General features: G+C 34.1%; 1 protein-coding gene across 1 annotated transcript in view; it reads right to left on the minus strand.

Moving 5' to 3' along the window:
- Window positions 1-24607, minus strand: part of DPP10 (dipeptidyl peptidase like 10) — a 713494-nt gene that overhangs the window by 513434 nt on the left and 175453 nt on the right. The window contains exon 3 of the mRNA XM_053669952.1: window positions 2770-2865. Coding sequence (XP_053525927.1) covers window positions 2770-2865 — 96 coding nt within the window. The remainder of the gene's footprint in view (window positions 1-2769; window positions 2866-24607) is intronic.

The following is a 24607-nucleotide window of genomic DNA, read 5'->3' on the forward strand; positions in this document are numbered from 1 at the left end:
GCATATGAGCAGATATGGGGGCAGACAGTTTTTATGCTAACCATGAACATGAGTATCCATCAAAGACTACAATGACATTCATAGGTATTTTATTTAAGAATCAGCATAATAAATGATATCTCTGCACTGCCATCTACCTATGGTGACTTCCAAGAAGTAAACAAAGCTTCCAAATAAGCTTAATTTAGACTTTCTCAAGAGACTCATGTACTAAGAAAACCTAGTAGGACATCTCATGAGAAGGAAGGAAAAGCTCACATTTTGCATTTAGATACAATCCGTGATGTTGAGGCCAAGGTTACACATTCTATTCATATAGTTCTCACTGTATTTCCTGGCTATATGAGGAACCTGTAAACTTGCCAAGTATCTAGTCATTGCTAGGAAACTTAGCTGGGTTGGATAAGAGGAGCTAATAAGCATAAATCTATACCCTATTGGAAAAGCAGCCCAGTGCACACGATGTGCTGACAGTGAGTCGATTTCTTCAGTGGTATTTAGAAAGACTGCAAGCCTGAGAGCTAAAATTCCATTTAATGCTGCTTACAGAGTTGTTTTTATGTAATATTTTAAATAAATAGTGTAGCTCCTATATTTCACCTAGAATGTAATAATAACACTGCAGCTTTTCCCCAGGATGTTTTCACAAGGTCAGGATTACCAATAGTTAATAAAGAAATTGCTTAAACATGATTAGAATGATTAACTCCAAATATATGATTTTGGTATCTTGTGAAGTGTTAGAGTGGAATGTGTGTCCTAGATAATGGAATGGCTTAATTTAGCATGCAGTTCACTGCTTAAATATCCATGCAGTTCGTTGGCATTTCAATACCAAAGTGTCATTTATACACAAGAGTAAATGTCTCTTTAAGTAATCCAAGCTAACCTGAGAAGGGAGAGGAGGCCCATGACTTTCGCTTGCTTTCCAAAGTCAAAGACGACACATTTCTAGATCTTGGCCAAAATCATGGTGAACAAAACAGAATGTTATTCAGCATTTCAAATATAATGACTCACATTTTCCCACACTTCTGTTGTCCTCTTCTTCAACAGAAAATAACTGTTCGCAAGTTAAAAGATGACTTACTAAATTACTATAGCACATTAGGAGAATGACCGATGATGTAGATCTGTGTATTAGAACTATGTCTGGAAATGATATCTCCTTTTTATTAGCATTCTTTAGTCACAGTGCTCATCTGAAATAGTCATAGTGCAAAGGCAAATGGCAACTCCTCAATTTATAAATGATTCCAATGAAAATATATAAATAAATTAATATAACTGTCATCTTGCTTTATCTACCTATAATACCAGTGATTTTCAACTTTTTTCATCTCATGGCACACATAAACTAACTACTAAAACTCCGTGGAATACCAAAAATATATACTTTTTGCCAATCTGACAAAAAACGGGTATAATTTTGATTTATTCACACCATATAATTATTGTTGTGTTGGCTGTTGTTGTCATATTTTATTTGACAATCTAAGGGAAAAGAGGTCAGAGCCCCTGACTAAATAATCAGGTATTGTATGTTTTAAACATTCTTGTGGCGCACTGGTTGAAAATCCTGCATAATACCATCACCATGACACACACTCATCCCCAACTGAATCAACTGAAACTTAGTTTATTAAAAAACAGCATTGAGCTTCAATTAAATGCATTCATTCATTTATTCAAAAAAAATCTTGAGCACCTGCTTATCTCTAGGAACTGTAACAATGCTAAGTAAACAGTATGATTTGTCTCCTGCCCTCATGAATTAAGTTGCTTTATTTTTATAGCTTCCATAAATTACCATTTAATTTGCAGGCATAAATGCACTTAATTAGAGTATTAGGGAAGAATGGACTATAAGTGTGATAATCATTATCAGATAAAAGGCAAAGCTCCTTTTATCTATCATAAAATAATCTACTCAGTGCCTTGAAAACAAGCAAATATATTATGTCAAAATAAATTGAAGGGCAAAGATTAATAGCTATCTGACTACAGTGATTAATACGGTCAACAAAATTGGAATAGTCAAGGAATGAAAACCTGATTTTCTATTCACCAACACATGCTTCTGACTGGATTACTTCATCACATTCCCTACCGCCTTCCACAAAAACAAATCAAAGTTCATGGAGCCACTCAGTGATTATATTTTTGGTTATTTCCTTTGTAATTGAAATGCTTTTTAAAACTCCTTTAAAATAATAAAATAAAAAATAACCTGAAGAAAGCTGAGGTGGTTTCTTTAGCATGACAGAAAAAGACAAAGTGTAATATATTTCCACATCTTTTCTAAATTGTTTCAACTTTGCAAAAAGTCTCTATAGTCTGTAGCACTAGGATTGAAAGCCAAAGCCACCAGGAGGGAAATCATCACATCATCATCATAATTTGTTTGCTAAATTCGAACTACATACATAGGCAGTCTCTCAAAATCTATTACTTTATACAAGAAGGACAATCCAGAGAAATGCTCAAGATGTAACAAATGTTTAAAGTCACAAGACTAATAACATTCATGAAGGAACCCCCATGCGGAACAATTGGCCTGAGTGTTTGTAGAATATTTCCATTGATGACCTATCTTAGGAAATGGTTTTCTCTCATGTAAGCCAATATATTCATTTCTGATTAAATGGTATATGTAATCTTTGAAGAATAATGTTGATTAAAGTATTAACTACAAATACCATTACTTACTTTGAATTTAACTGTATAGAACTCAGAATAAATATAACATATAGAAAGGTACACACATACCATTGATCCAGCGAGCTTCTGGATCATGAAGCACGAAGTCTTTTCTGAAAAGGTCTTCTAAAGACAAACGGGTTTCTGATGAATTTGTTAGTTCATCTAAAATGAAAATAAATCTTATATTAGGCACATATTTCATGTTGAGTTTTTAAAACTGATGAACCACAAAAATTGAAATATTTAGCTTCAAAAATATGTTAAGTAGATGGGAATACAAAATGATCATTTTAACATGGGTTTTGGCATTTGAAGTCTGCCTGTTTCATAATACTTTTTAAACATTAAGTTTTTGTGCATTAAAATTGTCTTGATGCAGTACAAATGTAATAAATTGATCTCTGGTTGCATATTGATGAATGATGTGAAAGCACTTAAAAATCCCTTTTGTATACTGTGTTCCCAAGGGCATAATTTTCACTGTTTTATCATAATCCAGGTAATTACTTTTAAAAATCACTTTGACATATTCTCTGTAATGATAAATTCATATTGCAAATACCAAATGTGAGAGAGTTGAGGACTCTGAATATATACAATTAAGAAAACTTCCAATCTCAGAAGAAAATTAACCAAATTAACAGAATAAATACCAGTTCCACCAAACAAATAACAGCCAATAAATAAGTCAATTTAAAGGCTGAAAACATAAAAATGCAAATAATGCAGTACCACAAAATTCATTAAAAGCACATATTTGTCTTATCTCTGACATATAAACTAGGTGTACTCCCTTTTTAATTCCAAAATCTAGGATATCAAAATAAAATACTGTTTAAGTATCAAAAGTAGTCATAGCAAACACTTTTAGCCAGCAAGAAGCTATGGACAGGTTAGCAATATTTCATTTTCTTTGAAAAATAACAGCATTGTTTATTTACTGTACAAAATATTTGTTACCTTCAGTTCTGACCTTCACTCTGACTGAAAATAAAATGTCAAAGGTATGTACTAACCTCATTACGAATTGTTTTTTAAAAGCTCAGCATGTATTACAGCAAGCACTTTGTTTCTCCCAGCTAAAGAGATGGGCCAAAGAATCAAATGAAATTTCTTCTAACATGAATCAACCATGTATGTAACCCACAAATTAATTGCTAAGGATCAAATAAAAATGTTATTAATAGATGTAGCACAAATTGTTTGATTCTGAGCCTAGTAAAAGACCTTGTGATAATTTATAGATTTGTAAAATAAATGCTCCATTTGAAAGTCTGAAACACCAAAATTTGTACTTTCTTCATTCATTGAACAAATACCAGAACACTTAATTTTCAAGATATTAAATGAAGTACTGTAAGGTGCTGGAAACACATCTATGTCCTGCTCTTAGGGGTTCACACTTGCAAAGCGTGGGAGAGTATGACAGATGTCAGAATAGGGACACCGAGTGCTGGACAAGTTCAGAGAAATGGAGGGAAATATGTTGCAAAAGCAATTTTAAAAAGTACTAGATAAAGCTAAAATGACTAACTTTCATCCACAGTTGTTAGCAATAAACACTAGTACACACACTTTGGAAGACAGTTTGACAGTTTGTTACAAAAGTAGTGTTAAGAGCCAGCATTGCATTCCTTGGTATTTATCCAAATGAGTTAAAAACTTATGGCCACATATAAACCTGCACACACATATTTAGATCAGCTTTATTCATAATTGTCAACATTGAGAAGCAATTCTCACCTTCAAAAGGTGAATGGGTAAAGGGTGGTATATTCAAACAATGCAATGTTATGCAGTAATAAGAAATGAGCTATCAATCACAAAAAGACATGGAACAACATTAAATGCATATTACTAAATGAAAGAAACCAATCTGGAAAAATATATGCAATGTATGACTTCAATTATATGACATTCTGTACAAGGCAAACTATAAAACACTAACAACAGCAGTGATTGTAATAGGAACAGGTCAGGTCACATATTTCCAAATCTACAGAAAATACAACAGCAAGAGTGAACTCTAATGTGAGGTATGGACTTTGGCAAATAACGATGTGTCAGTAATTTCTTCAATTGTAACAAACATGTAACTCTGGTTTGGGACGTCAGTAGTGTCAGAGGTCTTGCCTTGTGCAAGGGCGAGGGGTGAATAGAAAATCTCTATCTTCAGCTCGATTTTTCTGTGAACCCAAACTTTTCTAGAATATAAAGTATATGATTTTTTTAAAGTTAAATGGCCTGGACATTACAGGTTTCAAAAGAAAGAGAATGGGAATTGTAGGGACAAGAGAAGAAACATTTTATTTATTTTTTTTAAAGATTTTATTTATTTCTTTAGAGGGGAAGGGAAGGAGAGAGGGAGAGAAACGTGAATGTATGGTTGCCTTTCGTGCATCCCCTGCTGGGAACTGGCCTGCAGGGGACCAGCCTGCAAACCAGACATGTGCCCTGACTGGAAATCGAACCGTGATCTTGTGGTTCGCAGGCCCGCACTCAATCCACTGAGCTACACCAGCCAGGGCCGAGAAGAAACATTTTAGATAAAATAATGAATAATTGTTACTTAACAAACAAAAAAGACTTCATTCTAGAATTCATTTTTCTCTCACAGTAGTTTGAGATTTTAATCAAAATAGCTAATTTTATTAGAGTTTTAGAAATGTAGTTATTCTATGAGGTATCTTAATAAAAGCAGATTTTGGTATAGACGCATTTCAAAATTTTAAGTTTCCTGAGATTACATGTAATGTGTCATCATTTTCTCTAATCCAACCTCTTCAACTCTCAGAGAATTATAATTCACCATGTCTACTTGAGATAGATTCACTTATATACACGAAAGTGAGAGGTAAGAGTATAACTTTATTTCAGAGGGATATATTATGTTAACACAATCTACTACACAAATGATCCTTGCCTACTGAAATTAAAAATCAACTGTATGTATTATATATAAATATCCCTTATATACATATATGTTTCTCTTTCAAAATTTTTTCTATATCTAGGTAAATTCCACAAATTTTGTTTCCTGTATATTTTAAGCAGATATAAGCATTAAAAATTACCTTGTAAGGCAAATGCACCACAGCAAACAATACTATTTTCAAATAAAATTTCAAATTATATTTCAGTAATTCTCATTCATAATTTCATTTGAGCTTTAAAGTCAACTTCAAGTGATCAAATTAATAATTTTATAAAACAGCACAATATATACATGGTAAATTGAAAAACTTTAAACATTTTATTATATTAAGGCATTTCATGCAGAACTACTTATTTCACTCTCATTTTACATTTATTAATTTATTTAATCTTTAATTTATCATATAGATCCTTTATGTTTTTCTATTAGATACAATCTTAAGAATATATTTTGTTTTAATTATAAATAAAACATTTTTCATTCTCATTTTAAATGATAAGCAGCTAATGATTATCATATAAGATTTTCTTTAAAATTGCAATGGTAATTAACTGATCCTTCTATTTTTTTATATATGCAACTACATCATCTAAAATATTATTTATTCCTTCCTCTCTAGTGTTTAAGCAATTCATGTATGTATAACATACATATAAAACATTCAGGTAACTGCAAATTCACATGCAGTTGTGAAAAGATCCTTTATACTCCTCATCCAATTTCTCTCAACAACATGCATTTCTTGAATAATTATATCACAAAAAGAAATTGGTACTCTGTACCAACTTTCTCCAGATTTCACCAGTTTTACATATATGTATTTGTACAGTATGAGCATGCATGTGTGTTTAGCTCTATGTACTTGTATCTCATATGATAAGCAACAGAAAGGACACAGCCAAGTTCCAGCCCCAGCTCTCTTGTCCTGCACTTGTACCACCACGGCCTCCTTCCGCAACCCCTGACAATGACAGATCTGTTTTCCATCTCACCATTTGGTAAATTCAAGAACGCTATGTAAATGAAATAAAATGTCACTTTGTGAGACTGGCATTTTTTAATCAGTATAATTCTCTTTGAAATCCATCCTAGTTGTTGAGTGTATCAACGCTTCACTCATCCATTATCGCTTAGTAACATTTCAGGGTGTACATGCAGCAGTTTGTTGAACCACCACTGTTGAAGGGCATCTGAGTTATCACTTGTGCTTTTGGGTTGTCATGAATAAAACTGCTATGAACACTTTTACAGATTTTTCTGTGAACATAAATATTCCTTTCTTTGGGATAAATGCCAATGTATGCAATTGCTGTGTCACATGGTAAGCACATGGTTAGTTTTGTAAGAAAATGTTGTATGCTTTTTTTAGAGTAGTTGTACCATTTTACATTATCACCAGCAATGTAGAAATATTCCAGTTTCTCTTCATTTTTGACACAATTTGTGTTATTTTTTAAATTTAAATATTCTGCTATTCATGTAACAATATTCCATGTGTTTTTAATTTAAATTTGCATGGTTAATGAACATCTTTTAATGTGTTGATTTGTGATCTATGTATCATCTTCAGTGAAATGTCTGTTTATGTCATTTGTCAAGTTTCTAGTTGGTGTGTTCCTTTGCTTGCTTATCTTCTGAGTTTGGAGAGTTCTTTATTCCATATACAAAAAAATTGTCATATATGTCAATTTTTTAAATCTTCACTTGAAGATATTTTTCCACTGCTTTTAGACAGACAGGAAAAGAGAGTGGAAGAAAGATAAAGAAACATTAATAAAAGAAAGAGAAACATCGATTGGTTTTCTGCTGTACATGCCAAAACAGGGATGGTATGCACCTGGACAGGGGATTGAACCTGCAACCTTGGTATGTGCCCTGAACAGGAGTCAAACCCACAAACTTTTGGTTACAGGAAGATGATCTAACCAATTGAGCCACATAGGCAAGGGCTAAATCATGCATTTGATGACAAAGGAAAAATGCTTTACCCAATTCTACATGCTGAACACTTTCTCCTATAATTTTTTTTTTATTTCTAAAGGGGTCATGTTTCATATTTTATGTATAAGTCCCTGATCCATTTTGAATTACTTTTTTATACACTGTCAGGACTAATGTTAGATTCATACATTATTTTATTTTATTGACTACTGGATACCCAATTGATCTAGCATCAGCTGTTGAAAAGTATTTATTTCATTTTAGTGAATTATTTCATTAGCTTAAATGTCAAAACAGTACTCAATAATAATAGTGTTAGTCTTTTTCATCTATTATGGCAGCAGGTTTACTATTTCATTATTTAATAAGATTTTTTGCACAATTTTGGGAAGAGATTACTTGCCATGCTCATGTAAATTCTTTTTAAACCTACTTTATCTCGTTTTATTGTTCAAGTACAGTTGTCTCCATTTTCCTCCATCTTTCTGCCCCATGTAAATTGTTTTTATTTCTGTTACTTAAATATGAATTTGAATTATTACTATGTCATAATACACTTTCAGCTGCTTTTATATAAACATATTTCCTCTCTATGGTGTTCATATAAAATTATATAAGTGAAATTTCCAATTCTAACCACCTTCTATCTACATCCAAAATACAACTGTGCATGGTGACTTATGATTATTTTATATTGCTACATTTATATGCTAAATGGTTGTTTAGTTAAATAGTTATTTAGCATTTGCACCTGTGTCGATGAATGAAATTACATGATTCATGGTTTTTCCACTTTGCATTTTATTGATCTGTTAACCTTTTAATATTTTTAAATTTTTATTTGTTTTCTGTTATCTGAAATTGTTTAATAATTTTAATAATGAGGTTTTTTCTTTCAACTCCAATTGTCCCCAGAACTTACTTTAAAATAACTCATTTAAGTAATTATTGGAATTAAATATGCCCTTTACATAATAATCAGAGAGAAGGATACATAGTTAAGGATATGTTTCCTAGGCTTCATTTATTACTGAGAGAGTGAACTATATACCACACTTTTTTTCTCTTTTTCTTCTTTTAAAAAAGATTTTATTAATTTGTTTTTAGAGAAAGGGGAAGGGAAGGAGAAAGAGAGGGAGAGAAATATCAGTGTGTGGTTGCTTTTTGAGTGCCCCCTACTGGGGAGCTGGCCCACAACCCAGGCATGTGCCCTGGCTGGGAATTGAGCCTGCATCACTTTAATTCCCAGCATGCACTGAATCCACTGAGCTACACCAGGCAGGGCTCTTCTTTTTTCTGTTCTTATTTTCTTTCTTTAGCTGCCAAGTGCTATCTCTGAGGTCTCTTGAATTTTTCAGTCCTAGAATAAAGACTTCCTCCTTCTACATATAGTAAATATGTAGGCTTCTCTTTTAAGAGTCTCCCATGCTTGCTTCTAACCCCCTACCTCCATCTCCATGTCTCATTATAATTTTGGTAAGTCTTCATATATTGTAGTTGATTCTCTTTTTTCCAGACACCTACAAACCTTACTGAATATTACTATCTTTATTTCACAGAAAAAAAAACTTAGGACAAGCAAAGTTAAATGTCATGAGAAAGATTAGCTGGTTAGTAAAAGGACTGAAACTAGAACCTTTATCTCCCTGAAAATTAAGTTATACTGTCACTCTAAATGTTCTCATTCCTCATTCTGTTTAATGCTGTTTTAATTGTATCTTTTCAAAAAATATACAATTTTATAAACTACACTTCAGAATAGTCTTCATGCAGGGAACCCTTCATCCAACTGAACTACGCTCCCCAGTGCACCCTCTGCAGACCTTCCGGCCCCCATTCTGCCCCAAAGAGCTCATGTGGAGAGAGGCAGTCTCCTGCCACTCTCCTTCTCTTTCTCTCAAGTAGAGCAGTGTCACAGCATTCACTAAAAAGTGAAGATTTTAGTTTCTTTTATTCAAGAAAATTATGTAGAACATGCCTGCCTAAAAGTCCCCAATTTACCCTGTGATAACTGTTGCACACAACCCAGTATCAGGACTTCAGGATCATTCCCTGCCACATGTTATCAGCAAACATGTACAACTCACATTACAACCTGGTGACGCAGGAGATTAATATATGTGGGAATCTTACTATTTGATGCCTTTTAATAATGTTCTTAATATTTTGACTCCAAAGCTGCACGTATCAAACAGAGAATCTTGGATTATCACTTATTCATGCCAATAACTTACAATGAACACTGAGAAGGGAACTCAGAATAAAACTGGTATCAGATTGTAAATAATTTTAAGAGACAGTTCCTCATGCCCTGATAGGGTGGATCAGATGGTTACAGCACCATCCTGCATACCAAAAGGTTGTGGGTTTGATTCCTAGTCAGAGTATATTCCAAGATTGCAGGTTTAATCCCCGGCAGGAGCACATATGGGAGGAAATTGATCAATGTCTCTCTCTCTCTCTCTCTCTCTCTCTCTCTCTCTCTCCCCTCCCCCCCAAATCTCTCTCCCTGAAATGAAGAATATAGCCTTGGGTGAGGAAGAAAAAAAAGATATATATATAGAGAGAGAGAGATTCCTCATTTAAAGCTCCTTTGTGATACATCTTCCAAGAAAGAAGTTCTGAAATTAATATCTGTTCCCTAATCTTAAAGTATAGCTTAAATTTAATATTCATCTCTCAATGACACTATTTTTCCCTATTAAGGTATTAAGTAATACATGTCTAGTTGTTTTATAACTAAATATGAGATGCCTCTCTGAAGTGTTTAAGTGTGAAAGCCTGAAAACTTAATATATATTAATAGTTGCTATTTAAAGGAGAAATAGCAACTATTAATATTTGTTAACCAAATAGGACCCCATGATTATGGTTTTAATTATGAATAGCAGCACAAAAATCCAATAAGATGTACAATATAACCATAATCACAGGTATTTAAAGAACCTGAAGCAGAAAAATTATTTCTTAAACAGTTACAAGACATAGAATCTTTAGCTAAAACCTTTAGTTTCTGATACATAAATGTAGTGACAGAACTGAAATTAAATAATGGACTACATGTTCTTTTCCCTGTCCCTATCATTTAAGATCATAGATTGCTATTTTGTATTTTTTCTTTCATTTAAAAATCCCCATCTTCCTTATAAGTTGATTGCATAATCTTTAAAAAAATTTTTTTCTTGGGTAAGACTTTCAATTCTTGGTTTCTCTTTACTAAAAATAATTGGGTTACTTTTTATCTAGTTTACACTCAACTTCAGAGGTTCAAAAGTATTTCTTTTAATTTAAATCCTACTTGAAATAATTTCCTGTTAAGAGAGTAATAAAAAGAAAAATGTGTTCAGGTATTTCTTCAAAATTTCCAACAAGAAGAACAAAACTGTTTCCCTTTTCTTGTGGGTGATTATCTCTTCTGTCTGTGTGCAATGCACCATCATCTCCATCCCCCACTATTATACCTAGATGTCTATTTATGCTTAAAGGTTACTTCCATTTTCCACGTCTAGTGTCAGTGCAGACTAAGTCCTCCAGTGCATTTCCATTTGAAACATTATTAGAGTTTTAAGTTCACTGAAGGGGTATCATCCCTTTTATCCCTCTTGATGTAACCAGTTGAAAATACAGAATGCAAACCATAGCTGTCAAGGCTAAGTTCATGATTTTTCAAAATATTTGTTGTTTGTACATTCCCTAACTGGTCAACAGACAAACTCTGAAGTTTTATTTTACTTCTTAATAGCTGAAGCATTAACTCCCTTCTTATTTTTAAAAATATTTTCCCTATTCTTTTCTTTCACTAGATGCTGAAACACTGCAAAGCAGTCTAAATACTATCAAAATTTACATCACTTGAAATAAATATAAGATCTCAAGCTCTTTATAATATTTCTTAATTTATTACCTAATCAATAAACAAGGTTTGTTATTTACCAGTTAAGAAATGACATTGTATATAACATAAATTTGAGAAATAAAAATACATATTATTGAAACAGAAAAAAATCACAAGCTATGTCCTGCCACAAGATACATCTTTTTTTTTAATGAGGACATATACAGTAATCATTAGACAAAGTACTCAGGTCACTAAATGCCAGTTATTGTCATTATTATTATAAAAGCATTAAAATGCCTAGGTCAATATGAAGCACCTTTGAATTTTACAATTTCAGAACCATAAAAATTGTTCTTTGCTCCTTTGGAATATTCATCTCCTTCATACTTATTCCCTTCAGCCAAAACATGTCCATATGTTCTCAGTTTTACCCTATAGGAAGTACAGTATTGAGTTTCATCATATACTTAACAAAAAATTTTCTTCAGAAGTCTCTTTTTGAAAGAAGGGTATTTGACCATATTGAATTTGTTAAGTCAGAAATATTATTAAAACAAATACTAAATTATAAATCAGCCCTGCCAATGAAATAAACTGCAAGCAGCTTGTTACTTGGTATTGCCATGAACAACAATTCATCCATTCAAACAAAAGCACAGAAAGAATGAGTGTATCACATAACACCTGTTCTATAAACCCAGAAAATTACCTTTGTTCCTCTTGGTATACTAGATGTTTCCTTTTTATATTTCTTTATCCTTTCCTTACTCTATCTAATATTTTACTGTGGCCATAGTTAAGTTTCTTGAATAAAGAGGCCAGTCAATTACTCATCAAATCTACTAAGGAGAACTAGTTTTGATTCAGATTAACTCTATATTTTATAGAATGTATAAGAGGTAAGAATCTAATTAAATTTGTATCCTCAGATTACTTTCCAACCGATGTTCTTTATTTCTTGAGTATATTTCCAGCATGTGACTTTCATTTAGAAAGACATTTTAATATAAAGAAATGCATTAAAAATTTAACTATGTGGGAAGTCACTAAACTCTGAACAAATCTGTATCTGCACTGAGTACAATGAAGAGGACAGCAGGCAGGTAAGTTATTGTATGTTTATTTATATGTCTGTTACTCCCCCTCCCTACCCATCCCTTTCTAACCACACACAAGGATGACATTTAAATCATTTACATTAAATATGAGCTTGCCTCCTACAATGCATTAATTGTATCTAAGATTGCCAACACACTGTGATATTTGTAAACCTATTATCCCATTCTCTATTCTCAAAAAGGAACAAGCAATAAGACTGAAGTTAACAGTGATCAGAGGTAGAAAGTCAGATTCTAGTCCTGATTCAAACTCAAACTAATGTATATGCCCTGAGCTAGTTCACTCTGTCTATTTAGGCATCAATATCCTCATTTCTAAAGAGAAAGGTTTGGACAAAATTACACTATTACCAGTTCTGCTCTAGGGACTCTAGAGCTCTCTCAGGACACAGAAGGGAAGAGGAAAGACGGTGATTTTTGGTTAGTACTCCTCTTTAGTGTGTTTGACTTCTCCATGTAGAGTTTTGCTGAAGCACCCTGCAGGCACTGGAGTGCACACACACTGTATAATAAAGTAGCCTGCCTTTCCAAGACCCCTCGTTTCGGTTACAGGTCCCCTTGCCTTCAGAGAGACTCAAAGTGCTCATCAAATAAAAAATGCACTTTCAGGTTCTGAAGGGCTTATTAAATTCTACCTCAAACTTGCCATTTCTTCAATAAATAAATCAAGAACTTTAGAATTTATTCATAAGCTTACTTAGTCAAATTGGTTAATTATTCAAAATGCTAATCAGGGGAGCGAATTTAAGGGGAAAAAGGGGAGGGATTTAGAAGAAGAAGTATAAAGGACACAGGGACAATAACTAAGGGGGGTGGAAATGGGAGGGAGGTGGGGAGCACGGGGTGGGGTGGGCTGGGATGGGAGAAATAGACAGAAAACTGTACTTGAAAAATAATTAAATAAAAAATAAAAATAAAAATAAGTAAATAAAATAAATGCTAATCATTCTCAAATTTCTTTCTAGATCTTTACTTAAATTAAATCTCCTGAATTTGAGTAGAAAACTTAAATATAAGAATTATACTTACACAAAGGTTTTTCACATTCTGAGAATTAAAGGAAAGTTATACAATCATACACATACACAATGGAGCACTAAGCAGGATGGCCCTACACTGAGCCTTTGAGTCCTTACATACCCATGTTTAAGTTGCTTCCTCAAGTATACTGTTTCTTTCAATCACATTACCATAAGCAAATTTTTGTGTCATATCTTTATAATTTGCAGCAGAGTTTGCAGAGAGTGGTTCATGGAAAAATGGTAACTGTGGGTCCAGGAAGTCAAAATTTTATAAATGATAACACAATTATTTTTTATGATACTACCTTTTTACACTGGGTTAAAATGTTCACTCTTAGTAAAAACCAATGGCAGATACAACCCCAGGCACCTTATAGTCAACATCTGTACATCGAACTATACCACTATCATTCTATTCTTATTGCTGTAAACAATCAATAAAAAAATAGAGTTTATTAACTAGACCCTTCCCCTTGTTTCCCACTTAGGAACGTGTATAAAGGACAACAGGGTGGGGACTGACTGAGGGACTGGCAAGTGGGTGGGCAGGGGAGAGCAATGGGGGAAAGTTTGGGACAACTATAATTGAACAATAATAACATATGTATGTATGTGTGTGTATATATATATAGTTATATATATATATATATATATATATATATATATATATATATATATATATAGTTCCACTTAAGAATTTCCTTGATAGAGTTCTAAACATTTTTAACTGATATTTTTGATATCTGTGTGGTGAAATTTGAAACATGCCAACAAACAAACAAACAAACAAACATGGAACACTTCCACTGCACACCAACATGATGGTTATCTCAAGGAAAAGTATACGGGCAGTTTTTTCTGTAATAAACTGAATTCTTTTTCAGTTTATTGTCTTTTCAATAAACTGAAAGACAATATTTAATGGAAGGGATGACTAATAAACTATAATTATTAGATTTATGTGTTTGGCAAATGGTTTACTTCAAAATGAGTACGACGAGCTTTTAATGTTTAAAAAAACACAAGTGACTCCATGTTTTACAAGTTATAAAATTCAAACTATCAAGCAATACCCTAACCTTTGGAAACCTTGTGTTCAGCTTGAATTTGACTGCTTCCCAGTACTCTCCTAGTCAAACTCTTCTAGTGGTATCATAAGCAAATTTTGTTTGGTGGTGTTGTATAATACACTCTGCCACCATGTGGGAGATCTGCATAATTTGGTGAACTCATATCTTCCCAGTGACCAATAATGAGGTTACAGAGTCATGCACAGGTAAAAGATGCTGTCAAAGTAAAAGAAGAACAACTGGATTTTAATGTAGCAGAGTGTTAATATTTTATTAACATGGTTTCAGATTAAAAACTACAACTAACCTTTGAGAATCTAACACCTGTATTAGAGGAAGTATTAATAAATGGCATCTACAATTATTTGAAAAAGATATTAAAATACATCTTACATTTCTAACTACATATATTTTTGAGGGAAGAATTCCTTCATATACTACATCAACCAAAACAATCTATTATGAAGCAGTTAACACAGGAGTATGTATGAGAATGCTGATGTCTTCCATTCAGTCAGACATTAAACAGTTGTGCAAAAATGTAAAATTATACCATTCTTTTCAGTAACTTCTTTTTGTTTTGGAAAACAGTTTTTTTGTTATATGTTATATGCATTTACACATGATTGTTTTATTATTTCCATTCCAAATAAATTAATAAACATTTTTTAAAAAGTCTCAGAAATTATTTTTTAATTTCTAATCCAGTAAATATTAATGTATATAATTCAAATCCTCCTCAAATAATTTTGGGTCCTTAATAATTTGCTAGAATGCCCCGTATTAGGGTCTTCTCTGTGTACTTCATGATGTATTGCATTGTTTACCAACATTTCAAACAGCTAAGTTTAGAGTAAATATTATTCTAGGTGTATAAGGATGAAGAATCTCTGTTTGGTTTGGTAACATCATAAGATTAAATGGTCATACTCATATTATGGTTAATTTCATCATTAAAAACTTACACAAAATATTCCCCTGAGAGTCTCCAATTTTTAATGCAATAGTGAATAACTGGATAATTTTTCAATGGCCAGTGTTTACTAGTAGTAGCTGTCATGTAAGGTATAATAAGTATAGGGAATTATGATGACAGCGAAAATATAAACCCTATGCTCGATGACTAAAAATACAATGAAGGACAGTTCGATCCCAAGAGAGGGAAGGAAATATATCTGCACAATGTGTGAGTACAGTTTGTAACAGAATGCCATCAGTGAGAATGTGGAGCAGGCAGCTGCAAGTGGCTACTTCCACAGGGAAACCAAAAAGTCCATTAAACTCTCAGAATAAACTTTTTCAAAACTTTGGAAAACAGACAAAAGTTTATAATAATTAATCAAACACTGAACAAAAAAGGCAACTTAAAAACAGTAAAGAAAGCTTTAAGGAATTTTTATTTGCTGTTACTCCAATAACCTTCATGGTACAGTGGTGGGTTTTATGTTAGCAGCCTGCATTTAGATGATGGGATTCTGGTTCCTGCTCTCCGGAGGAAACAGAGCATGTATTATTTTCAAAGCATTGTGTTCACATGGCCCAAACTGTGCAGGGGATGTCTGAGGAACTGGTGCAAGTTACTTATCTTGGTTACACATGAATCAGGACACCCAGGAAAGAAAAGTAATGGGTATTCAAAAAAACCGTAAAGCAAATGAAAAAGTCTTACAAAGAAAAACATAAAGTTATGGCATAAAATAGAGCATACAGCATGAGAGAAAAAGCTGAGGAAAAATTTTCTTTGGGAAATTAGACATTCAAAATTGTAATTATTAGGGAACTTAGAAAGCCTCATGCAAGTCCAGAGAAAGACGCATGCTGATAAAAGACCTAAGGGAACCCAGGCTGAACTTTAGATGTTGGGGTGACTTTCCTCGAAAGTTCCCCTGTGTGCCACGGATAAGAGTAAACATGACTGAGATATGATGAGATCTGCTTGGGGAAGAGAGATGGCCATTTTCCCAGAGGAAAGAGGCCGTGAGCAGTGGCCAGTTTCTCAGGGGAAAAAGGCCTTAAGCCTTCTCCTCTAGGGCCTTTTATTGAGTTGTAATACACAGGAATATAGGGTGGCAAGGATCAAACAGTAGATAACATTTCAAAGAAAGCTGAGAACTTAGTATGAGTCAGAGCCTGTCAGGAACAGAGTTTTAGGGTTTCCTGCTTGAACCCTCAACAAATGAATGAAAGTACTCTTAGCAGAGCAGATTTCACAGGTTTATCAGGAGGTCTTTGTGATGCCAGATTTTTCCCCAGGACACACTCTAGCAGGGAAAGGAGCTGCACCTCTCCCCATCAGGTATTCAAGCTTAAAGGGATTAGAGCCAGGAAGTGCTTCTCCCAGAGAACGTGGGGTCTCAGGCTATCTCAAAGCCAGAGGGTGAGAGTCCACTGCTCTTTGTTGAAGCCCTCTGAGTCCTCCCATGGAGGCCTCCCAAGTGATCAAGACTGGCTTAGGTTGCCCCTCTTCCGAGGGGTCTTAGCCGCCATGGACATCTGACCATGCTTTGGAGGCAGGGAAAGAAGCAGAAGCAGCTCTTGCTGCCAGAGACAAGCTTTGTGGCCCGAATTCTGGAGGTCCCACACTCAGCCATGGGGGGCAGTTACAATTCCTGAAACTAGGCTAGGTGGTTCCCAACATCCAGCCTTAACTCTCTGCTCAGTAAAAGGAGGACACGGAGGCAAAGACCGAATTATAAATGAACTGGTTAAGTGTTGACTAAGCATCCCAACACACAACTAACCTGAAAAGAATGTGTTTGTTTCCTAATTTTCCTTGTTGTTTTATTTTCCCCTTGTCTTTTTCCTCCCTCTTTTTTTACTCTTAGCATTCAGAGAATTCTTTGTTAAAAAAAAAAAAGAAGAGGCTGAATACCATCTAAAGGAACACAGACTTTAGGGACCACATGGGACAAAGAATATTTACTTTCCAAATTATACCAGTAAAGTCAACTACACAAACAACACAAAAATATGTATAGCCTACAGCAAGCAACTAAAACACACTCTGAAGAGAGGGAAAAATTCAATTTTCAGGATTACCATATAATATGTACATGTACATATAGGTACAGTTTTCAACCAAAAATTAAAAACTTGCCAAAAATCCAAAAAGTTGGTCCATTCACAAAAGAGACGAACAGAACTGACCCTGAGGACACATAGATAATTTATAATACAAAGACTTGGAATCCATTGTTTCAAACATACTCAGATAGCTGAAGAAAACCATGAACAAAGAGCTAAATAAAAAGAAAGTATAAAAAACAGATAATATCATTAAAGAGATAAAATTATCCTTTTAACCCCATATATATTCTAGAGCTGAAATACACAATAATGAAAATAAAAACCTAACTAGAGGACTTAAGTAATGGATTTGAACAGACAGGAGAAATAATCAATGGACAGGTCAATTTAAATGATCTGGTCTGGTAGCCAAAACAAAAACAATGGAGCAGAATAAACAGAGCTTTGGAGAAATAGAATACTATCAAGTATATCAACATAAGAGTAATGAAAATTCAAAGAGGGGGAAAAAAGGCATAACAAAAATGTGTATAAATAATAACCAAATACCTGCCATATGTGATAAAAGACATGAACCACTATGTTCAGAAATCTCAAAAAATGCATAAAGAATAAACACAGAGGGCCCTGGCTGGTGTAGCTCAGTGGATTGAGTGTGGGCCTGTGAACCAAAGGATCATGGTTCAATACCCAGTCAGGGCACATGCCTGGGTTGCAGGCCAGTTCCCAGCGGGGGATGCACGAGAAGCAACCATACATTGATATTTCTCCCTCTCTCTCCTTCCCTTCCCCTGTAAAAGATAAAGTAAAAATCTTTTAAAACTTGAAAAAAAGAATAAACACAGAGAGATCCATACTGAAACACATTATAATCTAATTGCCAAAAACTAAGGACATATATACAATGTTGAAAGCAACAAGACATAATCAGCTTCACCCATACCAGGAGTTCTCAATAGGTTTAACAGAAGATTTCTTACCAAAAGTATGAGGCTAGAAGGAAATGAGGCATGCATTTTATTTTAAAGTGCTGAAAGAAGAAAAGTGACAAATTCTATAGCTGGCAAAACTATCCTTCACAAATGAGAAACAACTAGAATCTTCCCAGATAAAAAACGTGGAGGGGGTTTATTACAGAACAATGTGTTTGTCCTCCGGGATACGTCAGAGTCAGGATGAAGTAAAAGAACATAAGACAGTAAACTTAAAGCAATGTGAAGAAATCAAGAATATTAGAAAAGATTACTATATGGGTAAGTATAAAAGCAATGTTACTATTTATTTGGTTCATAATTCCTTACATTTCCTATATGATTTAAAATGCAAAGGTATAAAAAATAATTATAAATCTCTGTTAAATATGTACAGCCATCCCAAACTTATGGAAAACAGTAAAAGCATTACTCAAAGAGATATTTGTAGCTTTAAACATAATCATTAAAATAGAAACATTTCAAATCAATAATCTAAGCTTACACATGAAAAGGTAAATAAAAAGCAAATGAAGTGAAATCTAACAGAACAAAGGAAATAATAAAGATTAGAGTGATGATCAAAGAAAATGGAGAATAGAAAACAATAAAGAGAATAAGATAAAAAGGTTCTGTAAAAAGATCAACAAAATTTACAAGCTTCTTGCTAACATAAAAATGAAAGAGATGCAGTCAGATATGAAACTAGAAGCATTACTGAAAAAATCTTACAGAAATACAATGGATTTTTAAAATGATTTTATTTATTTATATTTAGACAGAGGGGAAGGGAGAGATGAAGAGAGGGAGAGAAGCATCAATGTGTGGTTGCCTCTTGCTCAATCACTACTGGGGACTTTGCCCACAACCCAGGCATGTGCCCTGATTGGGAATCAAACAAACAACCCTTTGGTTCACAGGCCAACACTCAATCCACTGAGCCACTCCAGCCAGGGCAGAAATACAATAGATTTTGTGAGAAGATTATCAACAACTGTATCTCAGCAAATTAGATAACTTAATAAAATGGGCACATTTTGAGAAATGCACAAACTACCAAACCAACTATAGAAAAAGCAGAAAATCTGAACAGACATATAACAGGTAAACAAATTAAACCTTAAAACAACCTTCCAAAACAACAAACATTCATGAGCAGATGATTGTACTTTTAAATTCTACCAAGTACATAAAGAAGAATTAACATTAATCTTTCTCAAATTCTTTCAAAAACCAAAAGAGCCTGGAATACTTAATAAACTCTATTAACACAAAAATTATCCTGATCCAAATCTAGATAAAGATAAAAATGAGAAAAATGAATATGGATTCAAAAATCAATGAAATATTAGCAGGTAATTTCTACATATTTTTAATTATCACACCAAATTTTTCAGGATATGAAAAAGATTATCTACCATTAACAAGAGCACTTTACTACAGGAATGTAAGGGTAACTGGACAAAAGAAAATCAACCAACGTACCAATAAATAGAAGAAAGAGGAAAAACACATAGTCATCACACTTGATAAAACACATGTGAGAAAATGCATCAGGTTTCCTTTTTATGACATTCAAAAACCTGGGATGAAAACAAGACTTCCTCAATATGATTTAGAGCATTTACTGTAAAATGACTATCATTTATGCTAGACTAAAAGCTTTCCTCTTGTGATCATGAACAAGACAATGGATGCCTACTTTCATGATTTCTATTCAATATTTTATCAGAAATTCTAGCCAGAACAATTAGGTAAGAAAAAGAAATAAACTGTGGCCAAATTGGAAATAAAGTATTGAAAGTATCTTTATTCAGATAGCCAATATCCTCTCTATATAGAACAGTCCAAATAATCTACAATAATCTACTATGATATATCTAGTAAGTAAATTTAGCACAGTTGAATGTACATGCTCAACACCCCAAAATCTGCTGCATTTCTATTTGCTGGTAATGAACAATCAAAAAAGATATTTAGGAATCAATTTTATCTACAGTAGCATTCAAAAGAATAAAATAATTAGAAATCAATTTAACCTAGGAAGTAAAGCCTCATACTTAAATATACAAACATTACTGAAATGTGACAATGTGGATGAACCTCTGAAACATTACACTAAGTGAAAGAAGTCAGACCCAAATGTCACATATCACTTAATCCTATCCGTATGAAATATTCAGAGTAGGTGAATCTGTACAGAAAGGAGACTTGTAATTGTCAGGAGCTGAGAGAAGGGGAAAACTGAGAGTAACTGCTGATGCGCTTCCTATTGGGTTGATGAAAATGTTTCGGAGAGGATACAGGTGGCGTTTGCACACAGAGGAAATGTACTAAATGCCGCTGAATTGTTCACTTTAAAATGGATAATTTCATAACTTGTAAATTTCATTTTAATAAAATATGATGAGGAGAACTAACTTTGAATTTGAGTAATTAAAACTTCTGAATGCTGAATTGTGATACATAAAAAAGTAAATTCATTAGCCTTGTTCCCCTGATATTATATAATTATAGAGGATGCCCCAGAAAAAGCAAAATAAGCTGCGAGTCTAGGATCGGAGATACTCTACACCCCAAGCAAAACTATACTGTGATGCACAGAGTTTAGGCACAGTTCCCTGTAAGTACATATATTTTCCAAGGCCACTTTCACTGATTTGTTTTTCTAGAGTTTGCTCATTTGAACTTTACATTCACTTGAATAATCTTAGACTAAGAGAAGAACTGTGGAAAAACAGACCATAATACTATATTTTTCCAGCATTTTTTAAATTTTCCAGAAAAAAAGGTGCTACCACAGAAGTCAGTCAAAGTGCCAGGGTGTCTCCCACATTGGCTAAGATGGCAGAGAGCGGTTCTTGCACTGAGTGCACCCAAAGCTACAAAGATAAATGGACAGGATTCCAGCCACCACAAGTTAGCAAAGTAATTGGATAGAGAAAAAAAGCCCTCCCCTCCCTATCCCTATAAGAACCACAGGCTTGAGCAGAAGGAGAGATGGTTCGGGGTCTCTGAGGCACTGAAACGATCCTCTTTCCTTTTGCACCAACACCTACCTCTCTCACAAGCTCAGAAGTCTGGGTTTCAGTGTGGCAGGCAGCCAAACCTGTGTTTTTGGTTGCAAAGGCAGAAAGTGCCATATTATTTAGTTAAAATTGTTGTTCAACTAAGGATATTTTTTGTTTTACAGATAGTGTCTCTTCTTGTACTTTATAAACAAACTCTGGAATGGAGTTTCTAAGTTATAGTGATGTTAAAATCTCTGGCAAATAACTGCATATTAAAATACCCCATTCTACAAACAGAGGGGCAAATGTATATTAAAAAACACGTTTTCCCCCAAGATGATGTAACTTCTCTTTTAAAGGAAATTTTGCCTGTCAAAGATCAGACTATCTTCTTTCCACATTATTAGAGGCCAAGTTATCATATTTCTTTCTTAAAATTATATCAAAATAATTAAAGTACAATACAATTTGATTTAGGAAAAAAAGTATACTTATATTTTATCATAGACGTTTGTTGTCTCACCCAAAAATATGATAGCTGGAATAAAAATTCATATAGAATTTTTGGCCTAGTTTTCAATTACCCACCCTTGTCATTTCCTCCCAGTTAATCTCTTGTCTACCTGGGCTGCATTTCTTCTCTTCTGTGCATTCCCTTTAAGAAATATACAGAATTAATTCACTCATTTAGAAAAAAATAAGAGGCAGAATAAATTAGAGCTCATTTTGTTTTGGGGTTTTTATTTATTTATTTTTTTAATTTTTATTTTATTGATTATGCCATTACAGTTGTTCTATTTCCCCCTTTCATTCCCCTTTACCCTGCACATCCTACCCCCACCATTCCCCCCTTTAGTTTATGACCATGGGTCTCAAGTTCTTTAGATTCTATATTTCCCCTACTATTTTTGCCCCCCCATCTATTTTCTATCTACTGTCTATGTTACTTATTTTCTGTACCTTCTCCCCCCTTCTCTTCCTCCCACTCCCCTGTTGCTAACCCTCCATGTGATCTTCATTTCTATGTTTCTGCTCCTGATCTAGCTGTCCTTTTAGTTTGCTTTTGTTTCAGATGTGGTTGTTAATAACTGTGAGTTTGCTGTCCTTTAACTGTTCATCTTTTTTATTTTCTTTTTCTTAGATAAGTCCCTTTAACATTTTATATAATAAGGCCTTGGTGATGATGAATTCCTTGAATTTGATCTTATCTGAGAAGCACTTTATCTGTCCTTCCATTCTAAATAAAAGTTGTTCTGGATAGAGTAATCTTGGTTGTAGGTCTTTGGATTTCATTACTTGGAATAACTCTTTCCAACCCCTTCTTGCCTGTAAGGTCTCTTTTGAGAAATCTGCTGACAGTCTGATGGGAACTCCTTTGTAGGTGACTGTCCCCTTATCTCTTGCTGCTTCTAGGATTCTCTCCTTCATTTTAATCTTGGCTAATGTAATGATGATGTGCCTTGGTGTGTTCCTTCTTGGGTCCAACTTCTTTGGGATTCTCTGAGCTTCCTGGATTTCCTGGAAGTCTACTGCCTTTTCCAGATTGGGGAAGTTCTCCTTTATTATTTGTTCCAGTAAGTTTTCCACTGGTGGCTGTTTCTTTCCCCCTTCTGGTACCCCTATAATTCGGATGTTGGAGCGTTTAAAGATGTCCTGAAGGTTCTTAAGCCTCTCCTCATTTTTTTGAATTCTTGTTTCTTCATATTTTCCTGTTTGCAGACTCAGGCTGGTGGATCCCAGGCGTGGGATTGCAAAGGGCGGACCCAGTGAGCAACCCAGTGAGCTACCCTCAACCCAGTGAGGGCGCAGGGTGGCAGGTTGACTATGGATGCACATTCCTGTGCAGACAGACCCACGAGGGAGTGGGCAGTGAGAGGACCGGGCAGGCCTAGCAGCAGGATGCAGCACAGGAGGCCACCATCCCCGCTCTGACCCCGCCCCCACATACAGCATCACAACCCAGCCACCTGAGCAGCCCCGCCCTGGTGAACACCTAAGGCTCTGCTCCTCATACTTAAGAGGCCGAACAGACCAGAAATGGCTCAGGAAGATCTCAAAGCCCCAGAGCCCATAACTCTAAGCAACAAAGAAACAGCAAAACTTTCAGATGCACAGTTCAAAACACTGGTGATCAGACTGGTTGATTTTAGTCACAAATTAGAGGAACATATGAAGGCTAAACTGATTGAAATGAAGGGAATTGCACAGGAAACCAATAGTAATGGAAAGGAAACTGGGACTCAGATCAAGGGAGTGAACCAGAAGGAAGGATAAAATGATTGTTTTGTTTTTTTAATGAAATGTTTCTTGTTCATTATTTCCTTTGTTGTAAACACGCATCTTGAACTATATTTTGAAAGTCAAGACACATGTGAAAGCCAAAAGAGTCTGGGATAGTGGCCCAGCTTCTCTGTGTTCTAGTGGTGTGACAAGCAATGTACTATAACTGTAAGATTTAACTGAGTAATATACATTATGAGTAAAGTAATAATACCTATTCATATTCCTGGTGTGATGATAAATAAAATAGTAAAAAAAATCACTTGGTACAAAATCTGGCGTGTGATACATAGTTAATCAATAAATGTTACTTATTAAAACAGATTCTCCTTTCTAAACACTTTATAATGTAAACTAAATCTATTTTTTATCTGATTGGAGAATATAAAAATGAGAATAAATAAGGAATTCAAATCTGAGTAATAATTAAAATGTAACTGTAAAGCAAAGACAAAAAACTACTCTTCATTAATGACAGAAACATTTTTTCATTCAGAGATAAATCTATTAGAAAAGTAACAACAATGCATGTTATCTGGAGAAAGCATTAGAATCTGTCATCGTTTCTCTTTGGCAGCCTGCATATGTCTGGCTAATGCCATACTCAAATGTGCTCATCAGTGCTGTTCTTGGAAAGACAAGCAGAGACTATTTAGCTATGTCTATCAATACAGCATGCCTCATTTTTTAA

The sequence above is a fragment of the Artibeus jamaicensis genome, unplaced genomic scaffold, assembly GCF_021234435.1.
Source record: "Artibeus jamaicensis isolate MK-2021 breed Jamaican fruit bat unplaced genomic scaffold, CSHL_Jam_final contig_536, whole genome shotgun sequence".
Taxonomy (NCBI): Eukaryota; Metazoa; Chordata; class Mammalia; order Chiroptera; family Phyllostomidae; genus Artibeus; species Artibeus jamaicensis.